General features: G+C 37.9%; 2 protein-coding genes across 9 annotated transcripts in view; one reads left to right on the top strand and one right to left on the bottom strand.

Moving 5' to 3' along the window:
• The window catches only part of ZC2HC1B (zinc finger C2HC-type containing 1B), a 28,403-nt gene extending 17,539 nt beyond the window's left edge, over positions 1-10,864 (top strand). The window contains exons 6-8 of the mRNA XM_027850703.1: positions 4,595-4,703; positions 9,705-9,783; positions 10,696-10,864. Coding sequence (XP_027706504.1) covers positions 4,595-4,703; positions 9,705-9,769 — 174 coding nt within the window. The 3' untranslated portion in view covers positions 9,770-9,783; positions 10,696-10,864. The remainder of the gene's footprint in view (positions 1-4,594; positions 4,704-9,704; positions 9,784-10,695) is intronic.
• A 3,276-nt stretch (positions 10,865-14,140) lies between these two features.
• PLAGL1 (PLAG1 like zinc finger 1) overlaps positions 14,141-17,131 on the bottom strand; it is a 138,121-nt gene continuing 135,130 nt past the window's right edge. For all 8 annotated transcript variants that reach the window (XM_027850760.1, XM_027850759.1, XM_027850761.1 and 5 more), the window contains one exon: positions 14,141-15,928. In XM_027850760.1, the coding sequence (XP_027706561.1) occupies positions 14,662-15,928 (1,267 nt within the window). In that variant the 3' untranslated portion in view covers positions 14,141-14,661. The remainder of the gene's footprint in view (positions 15,929-17,131) is intronic.

Here is a 17,131-nt window from a genome sequence, read left to right as displayed (position 1 = left end):
TTAGTGGAGCTTATTAACTATAGTTTTAAAAGTGTGGACCCAGAGAGAACCTTGAACCTAGGATAGTTGTCGTCCAGGGAACCCAGTCTTCAAATGTGAGTTGGAGGAGGTAGCCCAAAGAGCTAACTATGTTATTGGTGGTTGTCTGATATATATTTTGAGTGCCTTATGCATTTCTCAAGAACCTACTTGAGAGATTATCCTTTGGGATCTGTCTTGGATACCCTAATATTACAAGGATCTCCTGGAGAAAAATGGGCATTTTTTTCTCTCATCATTTAAAAGCTATAATTAGTTTTCTGACTACATTTCAATCAGACCAGTTGCTTTGAGATAACTTTTGCATGGAGGAATGGCTAAGCATTGATATCTGTTGTATTATGGGAGCTATTATGACTAATGTCAATATAGATCTAGACTGCTAGCCCTTTGGGGGCATGAGTCAGACTAGATTGCATGAAGTTTTTACAGACTATGGGTGAGTAGGATAAGGTTTGCTTTATGGCCTAGAAACTCCGAGTAATGAATTCAAGTGCTTAATCTCTTTTGGGGGGCGGGCTTACAGATTTTAAAGACTTTTCTGAATTTGCTTGATTTTTTTTTAAAGCTGTTCAGCTTATCCTTTCATGGAGTGAGTTAGGACCTCCATTTGAAATATCCTTTGTATTTCAAAGATCCATTGGAAAAATGTTGGGAATCCTAAGTGCTGCAAGGGATCCATTGGAGAAATCTGTGGGTTGCCTGTGCACCAAAAGGGACTTATTAGAAGAATTTTCACACAGGACAGTTTGGTTTCTCACTGGAAGGTGAGAAGATAAGTTCTAGTCAACCCCAGCTCTGCAATACTTCTCTGGAGATCCATACGTGCTCTAGAAGTTTATTTGGAACCAGGATTTTTATGTGAGAAGAAAAATGTTTTTTCCTTTCTCTTCTTTTATTGTTGTTGTTGTTTTCCCTTTTTGTTTCTTTTTTTGTCTTTGGGTTGGGACAGGCCTTTACACACACCTAGATGGGGTGTGATAACTGTTACAAAATGTTATTTGTTTATTTTAATTTGTACAGTGATGTTTTTGGGAGAGGTAGTAATCTCAAGGCCTGCTAGCTATGGTAGGTCTAGATCCTCAGTGAACACTGCTAATTATCAGGTTATTTAAGAATTGTGCCCCATGACCTTTGCTGGGACTCATTAGTAGCAAGTATTAGAAAGGCACTTAAAAGGACCCTGCTGAGCCTCCCCAAATCACTAGAGAACTATCCAGAATTGAAATATGGACTTGCAATAAGTTTATAGGCAGTAGGAAAGCAGCCAGTAGTGAGGGAGAGATTGAAGGTCCAGAATTGGAATATGGATAAATGATTCATAGCACCCCAGGTAATTTTTAGAGGATGACAAATATTAAAGGAGAAGTTTAAAGGAAATGACTCGATCTCTAATCAAATTAAGGAATTTTTCTACAACTCAGCAACAAAGTATGAAAAAATTTCTCATTCAACCTGATGGAATTTATAGAAAACAAATGAGGGACACAAATAATAACCTCTAGGGCTGAAGGATATGCCATGCCCCCTGGTGGCCTTTAAAAATTGACAGTCAGCCTTGTGGAAAGAGAATGGAGAAAAGAAGCTGGGATGGAGAAATGGCTCAACTGTGGAGATTTCACCTTTCACCTTTTTCCTTGCAGCAATGGGCTAGGGAGTTCTCTCTCTTTCCCTTCCCATGTCCAAGTAGCAATGGTTTCTCTAGCAGAAGCGCATGGCAGAGTCCAGCTGCAGAGTTGAGAGGACAAGGAGCCTAGGGCCAGGACTTTGCTCCTCAGGAGATGGTGACCGTCAGTGCCAAGACTCCGAGGGAGCAGAACTGGGGAGGTTCCTGCTGATTCCAGGGTCAGGGGTCCATGCCTTTCCAGAAACAGGCATAGGCTAGGATTTCAGCAGCACCGAAAGCTAGAGGGCAGTGGTAACTCTACCCAAGCGTCTAGTGGGGACTGAGAAGACGTCAGCGGTCCTACAGCTTCAGAGACATGTCTTGCCTCTTCTAACACATAACCTTGGCCGCAGGTTCCCTACGGGTGTGTCTCTCTACTTCTGACCCCTGGTACTGATACTATGTATATTTGTAGGAAAGTATGCCCCAGGTTTATAGGGAAGATGTTTTGTGGTTATTCTTCTTTCTATGCCATTTCAGTAAACGCCATTGGTTTGAGCTAGTCATTTCCTCTAGGATGACTGGAGACCAGATAAACACACCAGTGGGAGCTCACAAGCTGTTGTTTTAGAAATGTAGACTCACGAATACCTTGACTTCTAAAGTAGTGATCCCCTGGATAACCCAATCTATAAGTGTTCTTAGGGCCAAGAGTGGTGAGGGTGGGCTGGCAATATATGTGTATGTTTGTCTTGTTCAGTCATAATTACTAGCTGTATCCCAAAAAAAGTCAAATGAAACTTTGGGTTTAGGTGCATTTCAATTATTTAAGGACTGAACTCTTCTTTGCGCAAGGTTAACTCCTCTGCAGAGTAAGTTATTTGACTTTGTGTTGTACTTCGTTTATCAAAAGACACAGCTGGTTTAATTAGAGAGTTCTGTATCCCCCCACCTTGTGATTGGCATCGTGTTGACACTTAGCAGGAGGGAACTTTCTGTTTTCTGGATTTCTTTATTCCCTGTAAACCAGGGAATCTGAGTCACAGCATTTGTTCCCCATCTACAAAAGTTACTGATTACATCCTTGCTTCCTGTAGTAAAAAGCTCCTTTTCAAATGGAAAAGGAAAAATAAAATTACACCAGTTTAAAGGACTCTTAACACTTCATTAAGACAAATGAGCTTTTGCTTTAAAAAATAAATTTTAAAATATACCTGAAGAGAGATCACCATGGGCTCCCAAAGCTTTTTTTTGGCCAATATAGCTTTCTCCCAGTAGCTATCAGCTGTAGTCTGCAAATGAGAGCTCTCACTTGTGGCTGCAGGTGACTTATCTGCTTTGGTTTCCATGGAAATCAAGGCTGGAGACAGTCACAAGGTAAGAAGGAGTCCTTATTTTAAACCAATTGTGCTTGGGTTTTTTCAGTCTTAAAAAAAAAAAAACTACAGCTGCTTGTCCCCCAGACAACAGATCACCGCAGCCCTTTTTAGGGGGCAGAATTGGGACATCATATTTATTTAAATCACTTACAAATTCCATTTTCCTTTTTTTTTTTTAATGTATAAACAAAGTCACCTGGCTTTCAAGCAATGAAAAATAAAAGGAACTGCCATTATTGTCTTTAGGTTTGTAGGTTACTGTTTTAATCCTATTCTCAGATGTAGCCTAACATCTCCCCCACTACTCACTGGGGCATGACCTCCTCCAAAACTCTGACTTGTATTTGGATATTTGAAAAGGGAACTGGAAATAGGTCAGCTGTGACCATAAAAGATAACTGTCTCTTTTTTTCTCCTTCCTATGTCCTCCAGTAGGAGAGGAACAAGTAACACCCTCTGATAAGCTCCTGGGGAACATAGAGTGGGGAACTCCTTGATTGTGGGGTATTTGGTGTTTGTCTCCCCAGGTGAGGCCCTATGGCACAGTGGATAGGGAGAGCTGGCCTTGGAGTTGTAAAGAACTGAATTCAAATGTTGCTTCTGACACATTCTGCTTGTGTGTGATCCTGGGCAAGTCCCTTAACCTCTTGGGGCTCTAGCCTACTCTCTAACACCATATGGTACAGAGAAGGTGCCAACTTGAGAGAGCTTTCTTACTTGGGAGTTCCCTAAACTAGGGAAATTATAGGTCTGATCACTATTCCCAGAGGCTAGAACAATTTCTAAACAGAGTAGGCACTTAAATGCTTGTTAAATTGAAGTCTAAAGGACCCACATGTACAAAAATATTTATAGCAGCTCTTTCTGTGGTGGCAAAGAATTGGAAATTGAGAGAATGTCCATCACTTGGGGAATGGCTGAACAAGTTGTGGTATATGAACGTAACAATACTATTGTGCTATAAGAAATGATGAGCAGGCAGACTTCAGAAAAACCTGGAAAGACTTGTATGGTCTGATGCTGAATGAAGTGAGCAGAACCAGGAGAATGTTGTACACAGTAACAGCAACGTTGTATGATGACTAACTTTGATAGACTTAGCCCTTCTCAGCAATGCAAGGGTCTAGGACATCTCCAAAAGTCTCATGATTGAAAATGCTATGCACATCCAGAGAAAGAACTATGGAGTATGAATGCAGATCGAAGCATACTATTTGCTCTTTTTTTTCTTCTGTTTTGTTTCTTCTTTCTTGTGGTTCCTCCTATTGGTTCTAATTCTTCTTTACAATGTGACTAATATGAAAATACGTTTAATAGGAATGTATGTATAGAGCCTATATCAGATGGTGTGCTGTCTTGGGGAGAGAGGCAGAGAGGGAAGGGGAGAAAATTTAAAACTCAAGCTTAGGGAAGTCATTGTTGAACACTAAAAACAAATTAATTAAAAAAATAAATTGAAGTCTAGAAGATCATCCCAAGTGCCATCCTCTCTCTTATGTAGCCTTTGTCCAGGAGCTTATAAAACATTGCCAAGTACTGTGTGGATGATCCATTCTCTTCTTCTTTGTAGAACAAAGTTCAGATGATTTCCAAAAAAGAACCAACTGTAACAAGTGCTGTGGGAACGTTGCTTCAGAACAGGGCAACAGAACCCTCAAATGACCGTACTACCAAAGCAGGTGAGGAAAAGCAGGTGGGGAATGTGGGGAATGACAGCTTGATAGATGATTAATGTCAAAGGGAACCCTAAAGGTTTGATGATGGCAGCTGAAACTATAAGCATATCAAATGATACTCCTAGACACAGAGACATTTGGGCTAGATGTTATCCACCATATATTGTCCAATTCAATATGAGCAAAGATATACTTCATCCTAATTGGTGGATAGGATGAACTATGGAGGCAAAGGTACTACTATGCTTTCATGGCTAAAGAATAGATCCATTGATCAGGAACTAGATTTCTTGGAATATCACCATCATTTTAATTAAAGTGATGTTGCCAAAAATCTGAGACCCACAATATGAGGCACGGCCTGTTTAAAAGGAAAAAAAAGCATTTTAATTTTTTTAAACTATCTTAATGACTTAAATGAAGAAAGGTCATTAGAGTTTAAATTTTTTGCCATGGTTGTGTAAACCAAGTAACTCCACTTTCATCCTGGTTCATTATAACTCACTATATGGTTCCTTTCACTTTCCACAGAAGAAATCACTAAACATATTACTAGTGGGAAATAGAGCAGAACAGTTCACTGTTTTCTCTTAAACAACAGTGATGGGCATTATTTAGAAAAGAACATTTCTTCCAAGTGTGTTGTTTTTAATGTACTTTTTCCAAAAGGTTGTTTTAGTTAAAATGACCTTGCTCTCCCTATCAGATAAATAAATATCTGATGTATACAGAATTGACTGCTGTGAAAGCAAAAGCAATCCCCTCCTTCCTCCAAGAAAAGATTTCTGGTTTTTTTTTTTTAAATGGATGGAGTTAAAAGGTTTCTTGCCTAGAGGCAATCTGCAGGCCTTTATCAGTATTAGATGATCATTAGCATTTTATCCAGATGGTCCATTCAGATATGGTAGGAGCTAACACCTGAAGATGTTGCTTTCAGAAAGAAACACCTTAGTAATCTAACCCTGTTGAGATTACAAAATGATATGGGACAGAATACAGACAGGAAAATGGGAGAATAATACTGTTGTAGGAAGAGACCTGATGTTAACAGAAGAATACTAGATTTCTGTCTTAGAAGTGAACACATCCCCTCTTAAAAGTGAAAAATTTATGAGTTGGTTGATTTGCTTTCAAGAAGGAAGAATCTTCCTTCATCTCTACTGGGTTTAACAGGTACATTAGATTGTAAAGTGCTGCCAGAGAGGCAACATGTTATAGTGTAAAAATATTTGGAGTCAGAGGATATGGGTTCAAATTCTGACTCAGCTACTTGACATTTGTGGACTTCAGTTTGCTCCTTTGTAAAATGAGGGGGTTGAACTGGATGGGTCTCTAAGCTTGTCCCCCTTCCCCCAGCCTAGAAATCCTCAAGAAGTATACCAATTAGAGGGCCAAAATAGACATAGGTAAACTTTTAAATGACTCAAGTCAATAAATAAGCAATTTAGTATGCGCCTACTAGTTGACAGACACTGGGGATTCAAATTATGCTAACAATAGCTATCATTTACATAGTACTTTAAGGTTTGTAAAGGGCTTTACGTAGAGAGGTTCATTTGAGCCTCACAATATCCCTATGGAGTTGATGCTATTATTATCCTAATTTTATAGAGGAGGAAACTAAGGAAGAGGGAAATTTAGTGACTTGTCTGGGTTCATGTAGCTAACCAGTTGTCTGAGGCAAGATTTGAACTGAAGATTCTTCAATTCAAGTCCAGCATTATTCACTGCATCTCCTAAGGTGCCCTTATAAATACAAAAGTGGGACGGTCCCTGGCCTCAAAGAGCTCATACCACATTTAATAGCTTGACTGCCAATGGCATAGTTTTTGCCCATTCCACTTTAATATAAGGGAGAGGAAGATTTTAACAATTCTAAATAATGCTTTCCATTTAAATACTAATAGCTTTGCCACAGTAATCTTGATAAAATACTTAAAGTATAAATAGCTTTGCCACAGAAATCTTGATAAATACGGATCTTTGTGAGGTTTATATGTCCTGCCTTAGGCTTATGATGCTTAATAAACTTGCCTTTGATTTTGGAGGGTGGCCTCACCCACCTACATATAAAAAATAAATTCACCGAAGTAAATATGTTAAAAAGTCGAATTTTACTCTGCAGCCGTTTGGGAATAAAGGGACTCTTAGGAAAGCAGCTAGCTAAATGCTATAGAATGGCTGATCCTGAGAGATGCATCTTCCTGAAATAGGTTTGTGCATGTACTAAAAAGGTGGTTTAGTTTCAACAGCTTTTGTTCATGTCAGCATTAAAATCCATGAGTAATATGAGGCTCCCTCACATTTTTTGGTACTTTGAAAGCTCTGGAGAAGACGGAAAAAAAAAGGCTGGACCACTTAGTATCACTCTCATTCCAAGTAAGTCCTACCGTGGACTTTTAATCAGACTGATAGTCAGGTAACTAAAGTACTCACTCTCCTCTTATGTCCCTCTTAATTTCAGTATATTGGGTAAAAACGGACTCCTCTGGAGCCTGCACAAAACTAGCTGAATAGCTCTTTTCATTTAACATGTTTTGGGTCCTTACTGTTTGCCAGACACTGTCTTAGGAAATGGAAGATAGATATAAGAATGAATAAGACATAATCTCTGTCCTCAAAAAACTTACTGATACAGTAATAGACACAAATAAATATGCTACAAGGCAGAATATGATGTGATAAGAGATACAAACTAGTGTTATGGGAATTCTGAAGAGGCTAGGAGATAATAATAATTACAACAATAGTAGTAGCTAGCATTTATATAGTACCTCCTGTGTGCCAGACATTGCGCTAAGTACTTTATTCATTTGTTCCTCACAACAATCCTAGGAGGTAGGCACTATTATTATTCCCATTTTACAGTTGAAGAAACTAAAAGAGGTAAGTGACTTGTCCAAGGTCACCCAGCTAGTAAGTATCTGAGGCAGGACTGGAACTAAGGATTCCCTGATTCCAGGCCCAGCACTCTGTTCACTGTCTCCTCAGCTGCTTGAGGAAGAAAGACCTCATAGAGAGAGTGGCACTTGAGTTACATGTAAAAAGAGGGGTAGAATTTTAATAGGGAGATGATGGAGTGTATAAACAGAGGCCTTGTGGCAAAAAAAAAAAAAGTCAATAAGCATTTTTATTAAGTGCTTCCTGTGTGCCAGGCACTGTGCTAAATGCTTCGTGAGGATTAGTCAGGGAGTGATGAATGATCTTTTTCAATTGGAGCCCAGAAGATACATTTGGGAAATAAGATCAGGTCAGTAGGTGGGAGCCAGATTGTAGAAGGCCTAGAATTTCAGATTGAGGAGTTTTTACTTTTATTTGGTAAAATGCCCCCATGTTTGTTCCTTAGGATTGACACAAACAAGAATTAGTATAGATTTTCCTTCACTTTTTTTTTGTATTATGTACAATTGTGTGTATGAGAAATACACACAGAAATGACTGATGTAAAAAAAAAGGTATCAAACTATTATATTGTTTGTTTGTTTTTCTTTTGATAGGCAGTGGGGTTAAATGACTTGCCCAGGGTCACACAGCTAGTGTTATGTATCTGAGTCTGGATTTGAACTCAGGTCCTCCTGAATCTAGGGCCGATGCTCTATGCACTGCACCACCTAGCTGCCCCCAAACTATTATTCTTAAAGGTGTTATATCAGTCCCCTAAAGCAGAGTTATTAGCTACAAACATTTTGTTTGTTCTAGTGTACCAAAGTTGAAGAATTATTTCTAATATTTTGCTAGATGTCCATCTGCAGCTTGTCCTAGCATGCGTTGTGGCTAAGCAGTTATTGAGCTGACAGCATCAAGACAGTATCAGTGGTTTTACCTACTGGGAAGACACAAATGGACAGCTTTTCTTCCAATCTCATATTCAGAGGCCATGTGGAAATTGTGAAAATTCAATTCTGAAAAATATAGACACACACATAATACCCCCAAAAGTTGCTAACTGTATCACTACTGTTGTATTTTTATTGATCAGTGTCCTGACCTTGTCTTTGGAGACAGTACACCTAATTGTCCCTCAGATATACCCTCCTCATCGACTGTAATCTCCCAACGGTAGGGACATACATCTTTATGTTTTCCTTGGGGCCTAGCACAGAATATGGCACACAGTAAATAATGAATACTTGATTTAATGAATTAAAGAGCAATGATATAGACTTGCCTATAATTCTTTTGCTAAGGGGACAGCCTCCACCCCAGACCAGGAAAAAACTAAGACACTAGAGCATTTTCCCCATGGTTTTACCCTTTGAAAGTTATTGTGCAAAAGGTACATTTGTGCCTTTAAAAGGTCACACATTTTTGGATATACAGTTGGTGCCACAGAATACTTTGATTAGTCTCTCAGACAAAAAATGTTTAGAATGCTAAAGATTAGGTATATCTCTTTCAAAACATACCTACAAATACATGGAAAGCATAAGGCAGTAGGTAATGGATTTGAGGGATCATAGCCAGAAGGTTTCCTGTTCCCAAATTAATCCCACTCTGGCCTTCCTGGTCCCCAAAACTCTATTACTAGAAGATTAATACTTCTGGATTAAAGTAGTTTAAAGGTCTTCTATTAAAATGCTAGTAGTCTTGGGAGAGGTAACATCACATGATAAATTTATTAGATCCTTTCCAGCATGTGATTTCACTGAGAAAGGGGGTAAAAATAGGGGATACATTACAATTAAGTATTGACAAAAGAAAGTGGGAAGAGAGATCCTTGGATGATTTGCCCATGTTAGGAGGGACCTAGGCACACGGTGTAGAAAGCTAATATGAGATGTAATTAAAGAAAAACATTTTGCCTACTTCATGACTTTACTGGGGTACAGGGAGTGGTAGGTGCAGCGGGGGGAAGATCTACCTTGTCGGTGAATTACTGTGGAAAAGACAGAATAAAACTTTCAGTCTAATAGGGAATTCACATGTCAATCAGTTTCCTTTCCATTTCTTTCTTGTTAATGTTTTATTTACGTAAGCATGACTGTTCTGTGTATGTTTTGAAAGGATCACCCTCAGAGGCGAGAACTGGATTAAAAGGCAAGAAGTCAACGATCTCCAAAAAAAATTAAGTCCTTGGATCAAGGTAAGAAATTAATTATGTCTAACCAAAGCCTTGCAGATCATCTTGTGTTAAGTGTAATAATGTAATGTTGTTTATGACATTGTTTTGAAAATTTAACAACTCTAGATTTGGTGAACCACAACAGGCAAGACCCAAGAAATTTGTATAAACCCTGGGCAGTGGTAACATCTTATACAAAAAGCTCATGTCATCTGTGTTGTGTTTTGTTTTGTTTGGTGGAAATACAGGGAAAATTTGCATTACCTAATTTTAGGTTTTTAAAATCATGTTTAAATAGACTGTATTCATTTATTATTTATATAATAAGTTTTAATGATCAAAACAAGAATGTTATAATAGTTTACCATTCATCATGGGATCTCCATACTCCCCCCCACCCCCCAACGCCATCATAGAATGTCAGAGTTGGAAGGAACCACATTACCTCACTTATCTAATCCTGCCTGAAAAAGTATACCCACCGATAAATACTTGATAAATGATTATCTGACAAATAATCTGTGCCATCTAGCTTTCTGCAGTAAGAGGGGCATGAGTCTGCAGGGCAAGTTCCATCTCCAGTAATTGCCCATTTCCTTCTGTTCCTGTGGTGCTTTCCAATGGACAAAGTTTTTTTTTAATTACTTCCTGTAATAAATTTCTGTTTTAGAGGTTGCAATGCACATATATCTACATTATCTCAAGGATAGAAAAATATTACTATCCCTATTTTTCAGATGAAGATTTTAAGTCAGCTAGGTTAAATAAATGACTTGCCCCCAGTCATACAATTTGGAATTGAAGGAAGCATGATATCAAGCCAGGTCTGCCTCACTCCAAGTATTATCCAGTATGTCAGGCTAGATACACGGTAAGATATATCGCTGATAAAATAAAAGCTTAAAAATAAAATGTCACTTTTCCTAATTTCAGACTGACCTGTACAGAAGATCACTGGCCCCTCAGCATCCTCTGTGGCTGCTTTCATTTTAAGCAAGTATTACCTTAATTAAGGCCAAAGAACTACAGACTTCCATTTGCATTCCTGTTATTCAACTTGGAATACCACTCAAAGTGTGCATGTTTATTTGTAATGATTAAAACAATGACTTGAAATTTTCTTTTTGTTCAATCTTTTCTTGTAATTTGATGCATCAAACTAGTATCGTTCCTTTTTCAAAAGTTTATACTATATAATATTTTAAGAGGCATCAAATTGAATTTAATAACATTAGAAACCCAACTTAGAAAGTTCCAGTAACAGCCTGAATTTTTTTGATCAAGGCAACAATTTGGGGGCAGCTAGACCCCTTTAACCATTATTAATTTACGGGAAGTTTCTGGACAAATCCAAAGTCCTGGATTATTTTCTTTGCCATTGACTCGCTGTGCAGCTCACCAACCCTTTATTCATTTGGGAAAGTGCTTGTCACTTATTCTTCATATCTGGTGATCTTGAGTATCAAAGAATTAAGTTCTTTTAAAGTGTTTAATTGTACTTTTAAACCTAAGAAGGTTTATGTTTCCTCCCATAATCTTGGTAACATTTGCTTCCTTTTCACTCACACAGTGACCTGCCAAGTTCAGGCCCGCATTACCTCTTGCCTAGATTTAGATTATAGCATTAGCCTTGTAACTGGTCCCCCTCATTCATGTCTCTTCCCATTCCAGATAAATCTACACATAGTGGTAAAAATAATTTTCATTAATTATAGATTTGGCCATGTGATTTCCCAGTTTAATCATTGGCTTCCTATTGCATCCAAGATAAAGCAAACTTATTCAGCTTTTAAAAGCCTTATACAATCTAGCCAGACTTTGTAGCCTTATTGAGCATTCCCACCCCCCACACCTGCACTTTAAGATCTGCCTTCTCGATCTGATGCTCATTCATGACAGATCATCACCCATCTCGGTATTATTGCACTGATAGTCTCACATGCCAGGAATGCACTCCTTTCCTTATGTCCACCTCGAAGTCTCTCTCTTCCTTTAAGCTCAACCACCATCTTCTTAAAGAACTTTCTCATCCTACCTTACCCCCTTGTATTTGGTTATTTTGTATATATTTTGATATGCACTTGTCTTTCCCATTTGGATATAAGCTCTTGCAAATAGGGATTGTTTCATTCTTTGTAACTTGTATCCCCAGTGCCTACCATAGTTCCTGGTACAAAGTAAACACTTCATAATTAATTCTTGTTGATGGAAAAATCAAACCATTTTGTTCCATCCAACCTAAATGATTCCTTCCACCTTCCAAGCCATAGTATTGAACAAATACTTACTTTAAAGTAAAACAAACCTACTTTGTTTTGTGTAGATATAATAGGTACTAGCAGCATTAATTACATTTTGAAAAACCTTGTGGACTACTTTCAGGGGAATCTACTTGCTCCTTTTATAGATCATATAAGTTAAATGGGCAATATTTCTAAGTGAACCAACAGAATATTGAGGTAAGCCCAATAAAAAATAGCTATCCACCATTCTTAAAAAGGAGGAAATTGCTAATGAGAAATAAAGAGTTGCATAAACTTAAACCATAGAAAATTTTATATGTATGTGTGTGCATGTGTGTGTGTATGTATATATACACACACACACACACATATGTGTGTATATATGTATATGTGTTCCTTTTAAAAACGTATTTTACCCCACCACCTTTAAAAAGTTGCTTTAAAAATCCCAACAACTGTGTAGCTGAAATATTCTTGGGTTTCTTGTGTTAAGGGCATGGTTTCCATCTGATGATTCCTTGACCAGATTGTACTTCTAACTCTGGCTTCCTTTTTTTTCAAATGCATGTTTTCAGCCACAAGGGGGAGAATGACCCTCTATGATAACTCCTCTGGTCATGGCAACCCATGCAACAAAAAATACAAGTCCATAATTTTTTTTTAACTCCATGCATAGCCCAATTCATGTTTGATAGATCAGTCTTATTATGCATACAAAGAATAATGTTATTACTATTACTGTAAACTTAATAGTTCTAAAATGTTTTTGGTCAGCATATCACCTTTAGTACAAGCTAATAAAGCTATATAAAGCACTGACTCTTTAAAGGGACTTTGTTGGGCAAAAGATTTTATGAACTCTTTGGTCCTCTTAATGTGGTAAATAATAATGTTAAATCATGCCAGAATAATGGGAAATGGCACTTTTTAATAACATTCCAATTATGGATATCTGCATATTACTAATTCTTGACAGAAACAAAATTTCAGACAATATTATAAACAGTATTTTAAAGCTAATCTACACCTGGAAAACTCTTGTGGACTAGGACACATTTTAAGACTACTGTGTCTTCGAGAAGTAAATATATGAGAGAGAATGAATATCACATAGGAGGAATTATATTTTATAGTAAATGAGTAGTATTATATAACTTAGAAATTATTTTATCCAACCCAAGTCATTTTTCAGATGAAGAAAGCAAAGTTGAAAGGAACTTATTTTCCTAACAGAAAATAATTTTTTTTCCTAATGTCGCATGGTAAGACCTTCACTACTAAGCTGGGGATCTTTTGCTACACCTCTGTTTTTAAAGTATGTTTATGTACTTTTGATATATCTAAAATTAAAATGTAAAAATAACCATTTAAAAAACAAGAAGAACCTACTAAATTCAAATTAAACATAAACTCAATAATGTATTCAAAGTACATTTTCTCCTTCATATTAAATAACTTAATTCTTTTTTAGCAAAAGTAAAATTACTGTTTTACTTCTCTTACTTGGACATAAAGTTCAAAGAATGGAATTTTAAAGGCCAAATTAGGTTAGTAATTCATATTCAGAAAACATAAGTGTAAAGGGAGAGATGAGTAAAGACCAGAACATGACTTCAAATAAATGTATATTTTTTAAGAACTGAAAAATATTGCATTTATTATGTGTTGAAAAACAGCATTTAGGATCCTAAGTACAGTAATATTTAAAGCTCAACTTATCAAATAAAGATCTTGAACAAGGGGTTTTCTTTGAGACAAAGTAATCTCATATTCCTACTGAAATAATAATAATAATTCTTAAAATCAGCAAATGTCTTTCTTGACTGACCTGTGCGTTACTTGCACACATCAGAAATTCTAACCAAGAATCAATCCACAGGGACTTTTCCTGCTGAATTTGTCTAAATAATCATTTAGGTCTTTAAGAGAAACTAGGGGAGTCAACAAAACATCGTTGCCATTCTGTTGAAGATGGAAACTAAATAATTTTTTTTAACAAAGAACTTTCAGTAAGAAGCTGTTTTTTTTTTTTGTAAGACTTTCATTTTGCTATGGCAGTAGTAACTAAACTATTTCCAACCCTGAAGACAGAAAAATCCCTGAACTGCTGAAGCAGACTGAAGTCCACAGCCTAGTTAAATTTAATCCCCATAAAGGTCTTTTATTTTTATTAAAAGAAAGAAAAAGAAACATTACATCTTCTTAACTTGAAGAAATCTGAAGTTTCCCAAAGTTCATTTACTAGGTAGGGCCCTTGTTCACGTAGAGGTCCACCTAGAGGCCATATAAGAGTGGTCAATGTTTATATATCATTTTTACTGTAATGCATGGCTTGAAGTTAATTTCCCCTTGGCCCATACCTACATAGCAGCCCTTATTTTGTATGCCTGTCATGGCAGTATTTGCAGTTCCACTATAGAATACTCACTCAATATAAAATTTGGTACAAAGCATGAACACTCATGGCAGATTGGCACGATACATGCAGTTGGTTGGTTTTTGTGTGTCTTTTTCAGAATTTTATGACAAGAAGCCAGTTACCCTCATATAGACAATCTCATTTTCCTAATCCTGCCTCATAGCTGGCTTTTAAAACACATGGCTTCACTGCTTGAAAAATTTTCTAGGACAGAAAAGTACTCTTTTAGAATTGAAGTTATCTGAATGCATGGTGAAAATGAGGCAGGATAGTAGAGCTGGGGCTAGCAGGGAAAGTATGAGGAATGTGAGGAAGATGTAGCTGATTAAGAGTCACACTGCCCATGGCTAGCTGTGGTTCTTGCTGCTGTTGCCCAAGACAGTTTAGTCTATGGGGTAGTGATTCCCTGTGTCCCAGTGTCATAGTGCTGTTCCCATGGACATTTTGGGTGAGAGAGGGAGGCAGCTGCCAAAACCCCAGGACGTGAGAGATATCGAAAGAGGCCGGTGATGATGATGCCCTGTTCATAGCATCAGCAGGCATCACTATTTCCTTGTTAACATTTAATCTGTCCCCAACCCCCTTAGCCAGATCGAGGTCTGGGCTAATTCTGGGTGCTGAGTGAGGCTCTTGTAAAGACAATTCCTCAAGGAGGTTCATATTGCAGAATCCCTTTGAACCTGTTTTGAGGGGCAGATTTTTGGGGTGGGTAAGTGGTGAGTATGAGGTAGAGCTTGGGTCATATTCAAGGTGCTGAAGATTACAAGAAGGTGAGCCTGGAGATGCTGAAGGCTGGATGGCTGCTAGAGAATCTGGAAGTGGTTGTGAGTGCTGTAGGCTTTGTTCATAGGGACCAGGTGGGTTGTCTTGTACATCTGCCTGCAAGCTACTCCCAAATCCATTCTGAACACAGACACCTAAAGGAAAATGTGATAATGCAGCAGCTCCTTCTTTGAGCTGAAATGGAGGAGAATGGGGATTAAGTGAGCCCAGCAGGTCTCCATTTTGCAGCTGGTCTTTCATCAGCTCCTGTGAATGCGTTTTCTTGGTATGTCGAGTAAGATGGTCTTTTCGCCCAAATCGCTGGGCACAGAACTGACACAAGAAGTCTTTGCAGCCTGTGTGGACCACTAGGTGGCGCCGAACATCCTTCCGAGTGTAGAAGCATCTCTCACAGTGGTCGCACTGATGCTTCTTCTCCTTGGCTCCATTAGGGGGCTTTCCCCCAGTGTGGGCTTTGAGATGATCCAGTAATACCTCAGTGCTCCCCAGCTCTAGGGCACAAACCCGGCATGTGAGGTCTCCACTGCTGGCTGCATGTAGGGCCAAGTGCCGCTTATAGCCAAGCTTGGTATTATACTTCTTTCCACACTCATCACACCCAAAGGACATTTTGTTGGGATCATGAGTCTGGAGATGATTCTTTAGGTGGTCTTTCCGGTGAAATGTCTTCTCACAGTGAACACACTGATGGGATTTCTGTGGTGAATGGGTGGCCATGTGCCTAGGATAAAAAAAAATAAATTGACAATTGAGAATTTCAGAAGCTTTTGAGCTGAGGAAGGTGCTACTGCTTCAAGAGAAAACCATGCGATTTCTGAAGGCAGAGCAAATATAATTTCATGTCTAAAAGGTGCATATTATAGGAGAATATACAGGTGTATATAAATAATGAGTTTTACATTGGTCCAAGCTTGGTAATTATGTACAAGTAAATGAAAGATATCATCATAAGACGTCTCCAAATCTAATTTATTTGTGTGTTCTATAGGCAAGTGTGTGCTAGAGGTGTGAAATGCTAATTTGGACATTCCTGGTTTATAACTATAGCCTAACTTGATCTCTACAGAGCATTACTAATCTAAAGATACCTAAATGTTTTCTGCATAACAGCATCCTACTTGGGTGGTAATATCATTATTCCCTCTTAATATAAAGATGTAGAGAAAGATCTTTAAAACTATCAGAAATGAGCTTTTTAGAGATCTTAGTGATTTTTTTTTGTCATCCTAGGAATCTTAAAAAAGAAAGAAAGAAATCTACTCTGTTAAGGTTTCCAGTTTTACTTTGAGCTTAAGAATCCACCAATGAGATTTTTAGCTTTTTGCTTTAATAATAATCTCCTATTCTTTCCCTGTCCAAAATATTCCTCTATGGCCTCTACACTCCAGTATATCAGTCTCCTCCTATTAAAATAAATTTAAATTCCTTGTGGGCAGGGATTGCCTAGTTTGCTTGGGAACATTTGTATAAACAGATGAAGACTGACACAGAATTATTTTAAAAGAAATAAAACTTCCATTACACCCTGATCCTGATCCTGCAGGATCCACTGATGCTGGCTAGGGGTGGGGTGGTGAGGCTGAAATGAAAGTCTGTGTTAAAGTTTCCTCAGGGGTACATTGAAAATGATCAGGGAAGGACTTCTGGCAAGATGACAGAGAGGTTATATATAAACTCAGCTCTCCTCTTTACCTGAAAACAAATTACAATGCAACAAATAAATTAAAAAACAATACCTAAAAGAAAGGAGGAAATGCTTACAGAGAAAGCCTCATGGGGGGAAAAAAAGCTAGAAGAAAAACTGAAGAAATGAGTAAGCAATTGGAATCCCAGAAAATAAAATGGAATGACCACAAGAACCTGGAAAGCAGTTAGCCGGTCTGATTAAAAACAAAGAGAAGAGATAACTCTAGTAGTAAATCTG

This window comes from Vombatus ursinus, unplaced genomic scaffold (assembly GCF_900497805.2).
Source record: "Vombatus ursinus unplaced genomic scaffold, bare-nosed wombat genome assembly UNPS02009132.1, whole genome shotgun sequence".
Taxonomy (NCBI): domain Eukaryota; kingdom Metazoa; phylum Chordata; class Mammalia; order Diprotodontia; family Vombatidae; genus Vombatus; species Vombatus ursinus.
This window is presented reverse-complemented; position numbering and strand designations above follow the sequence as displayed.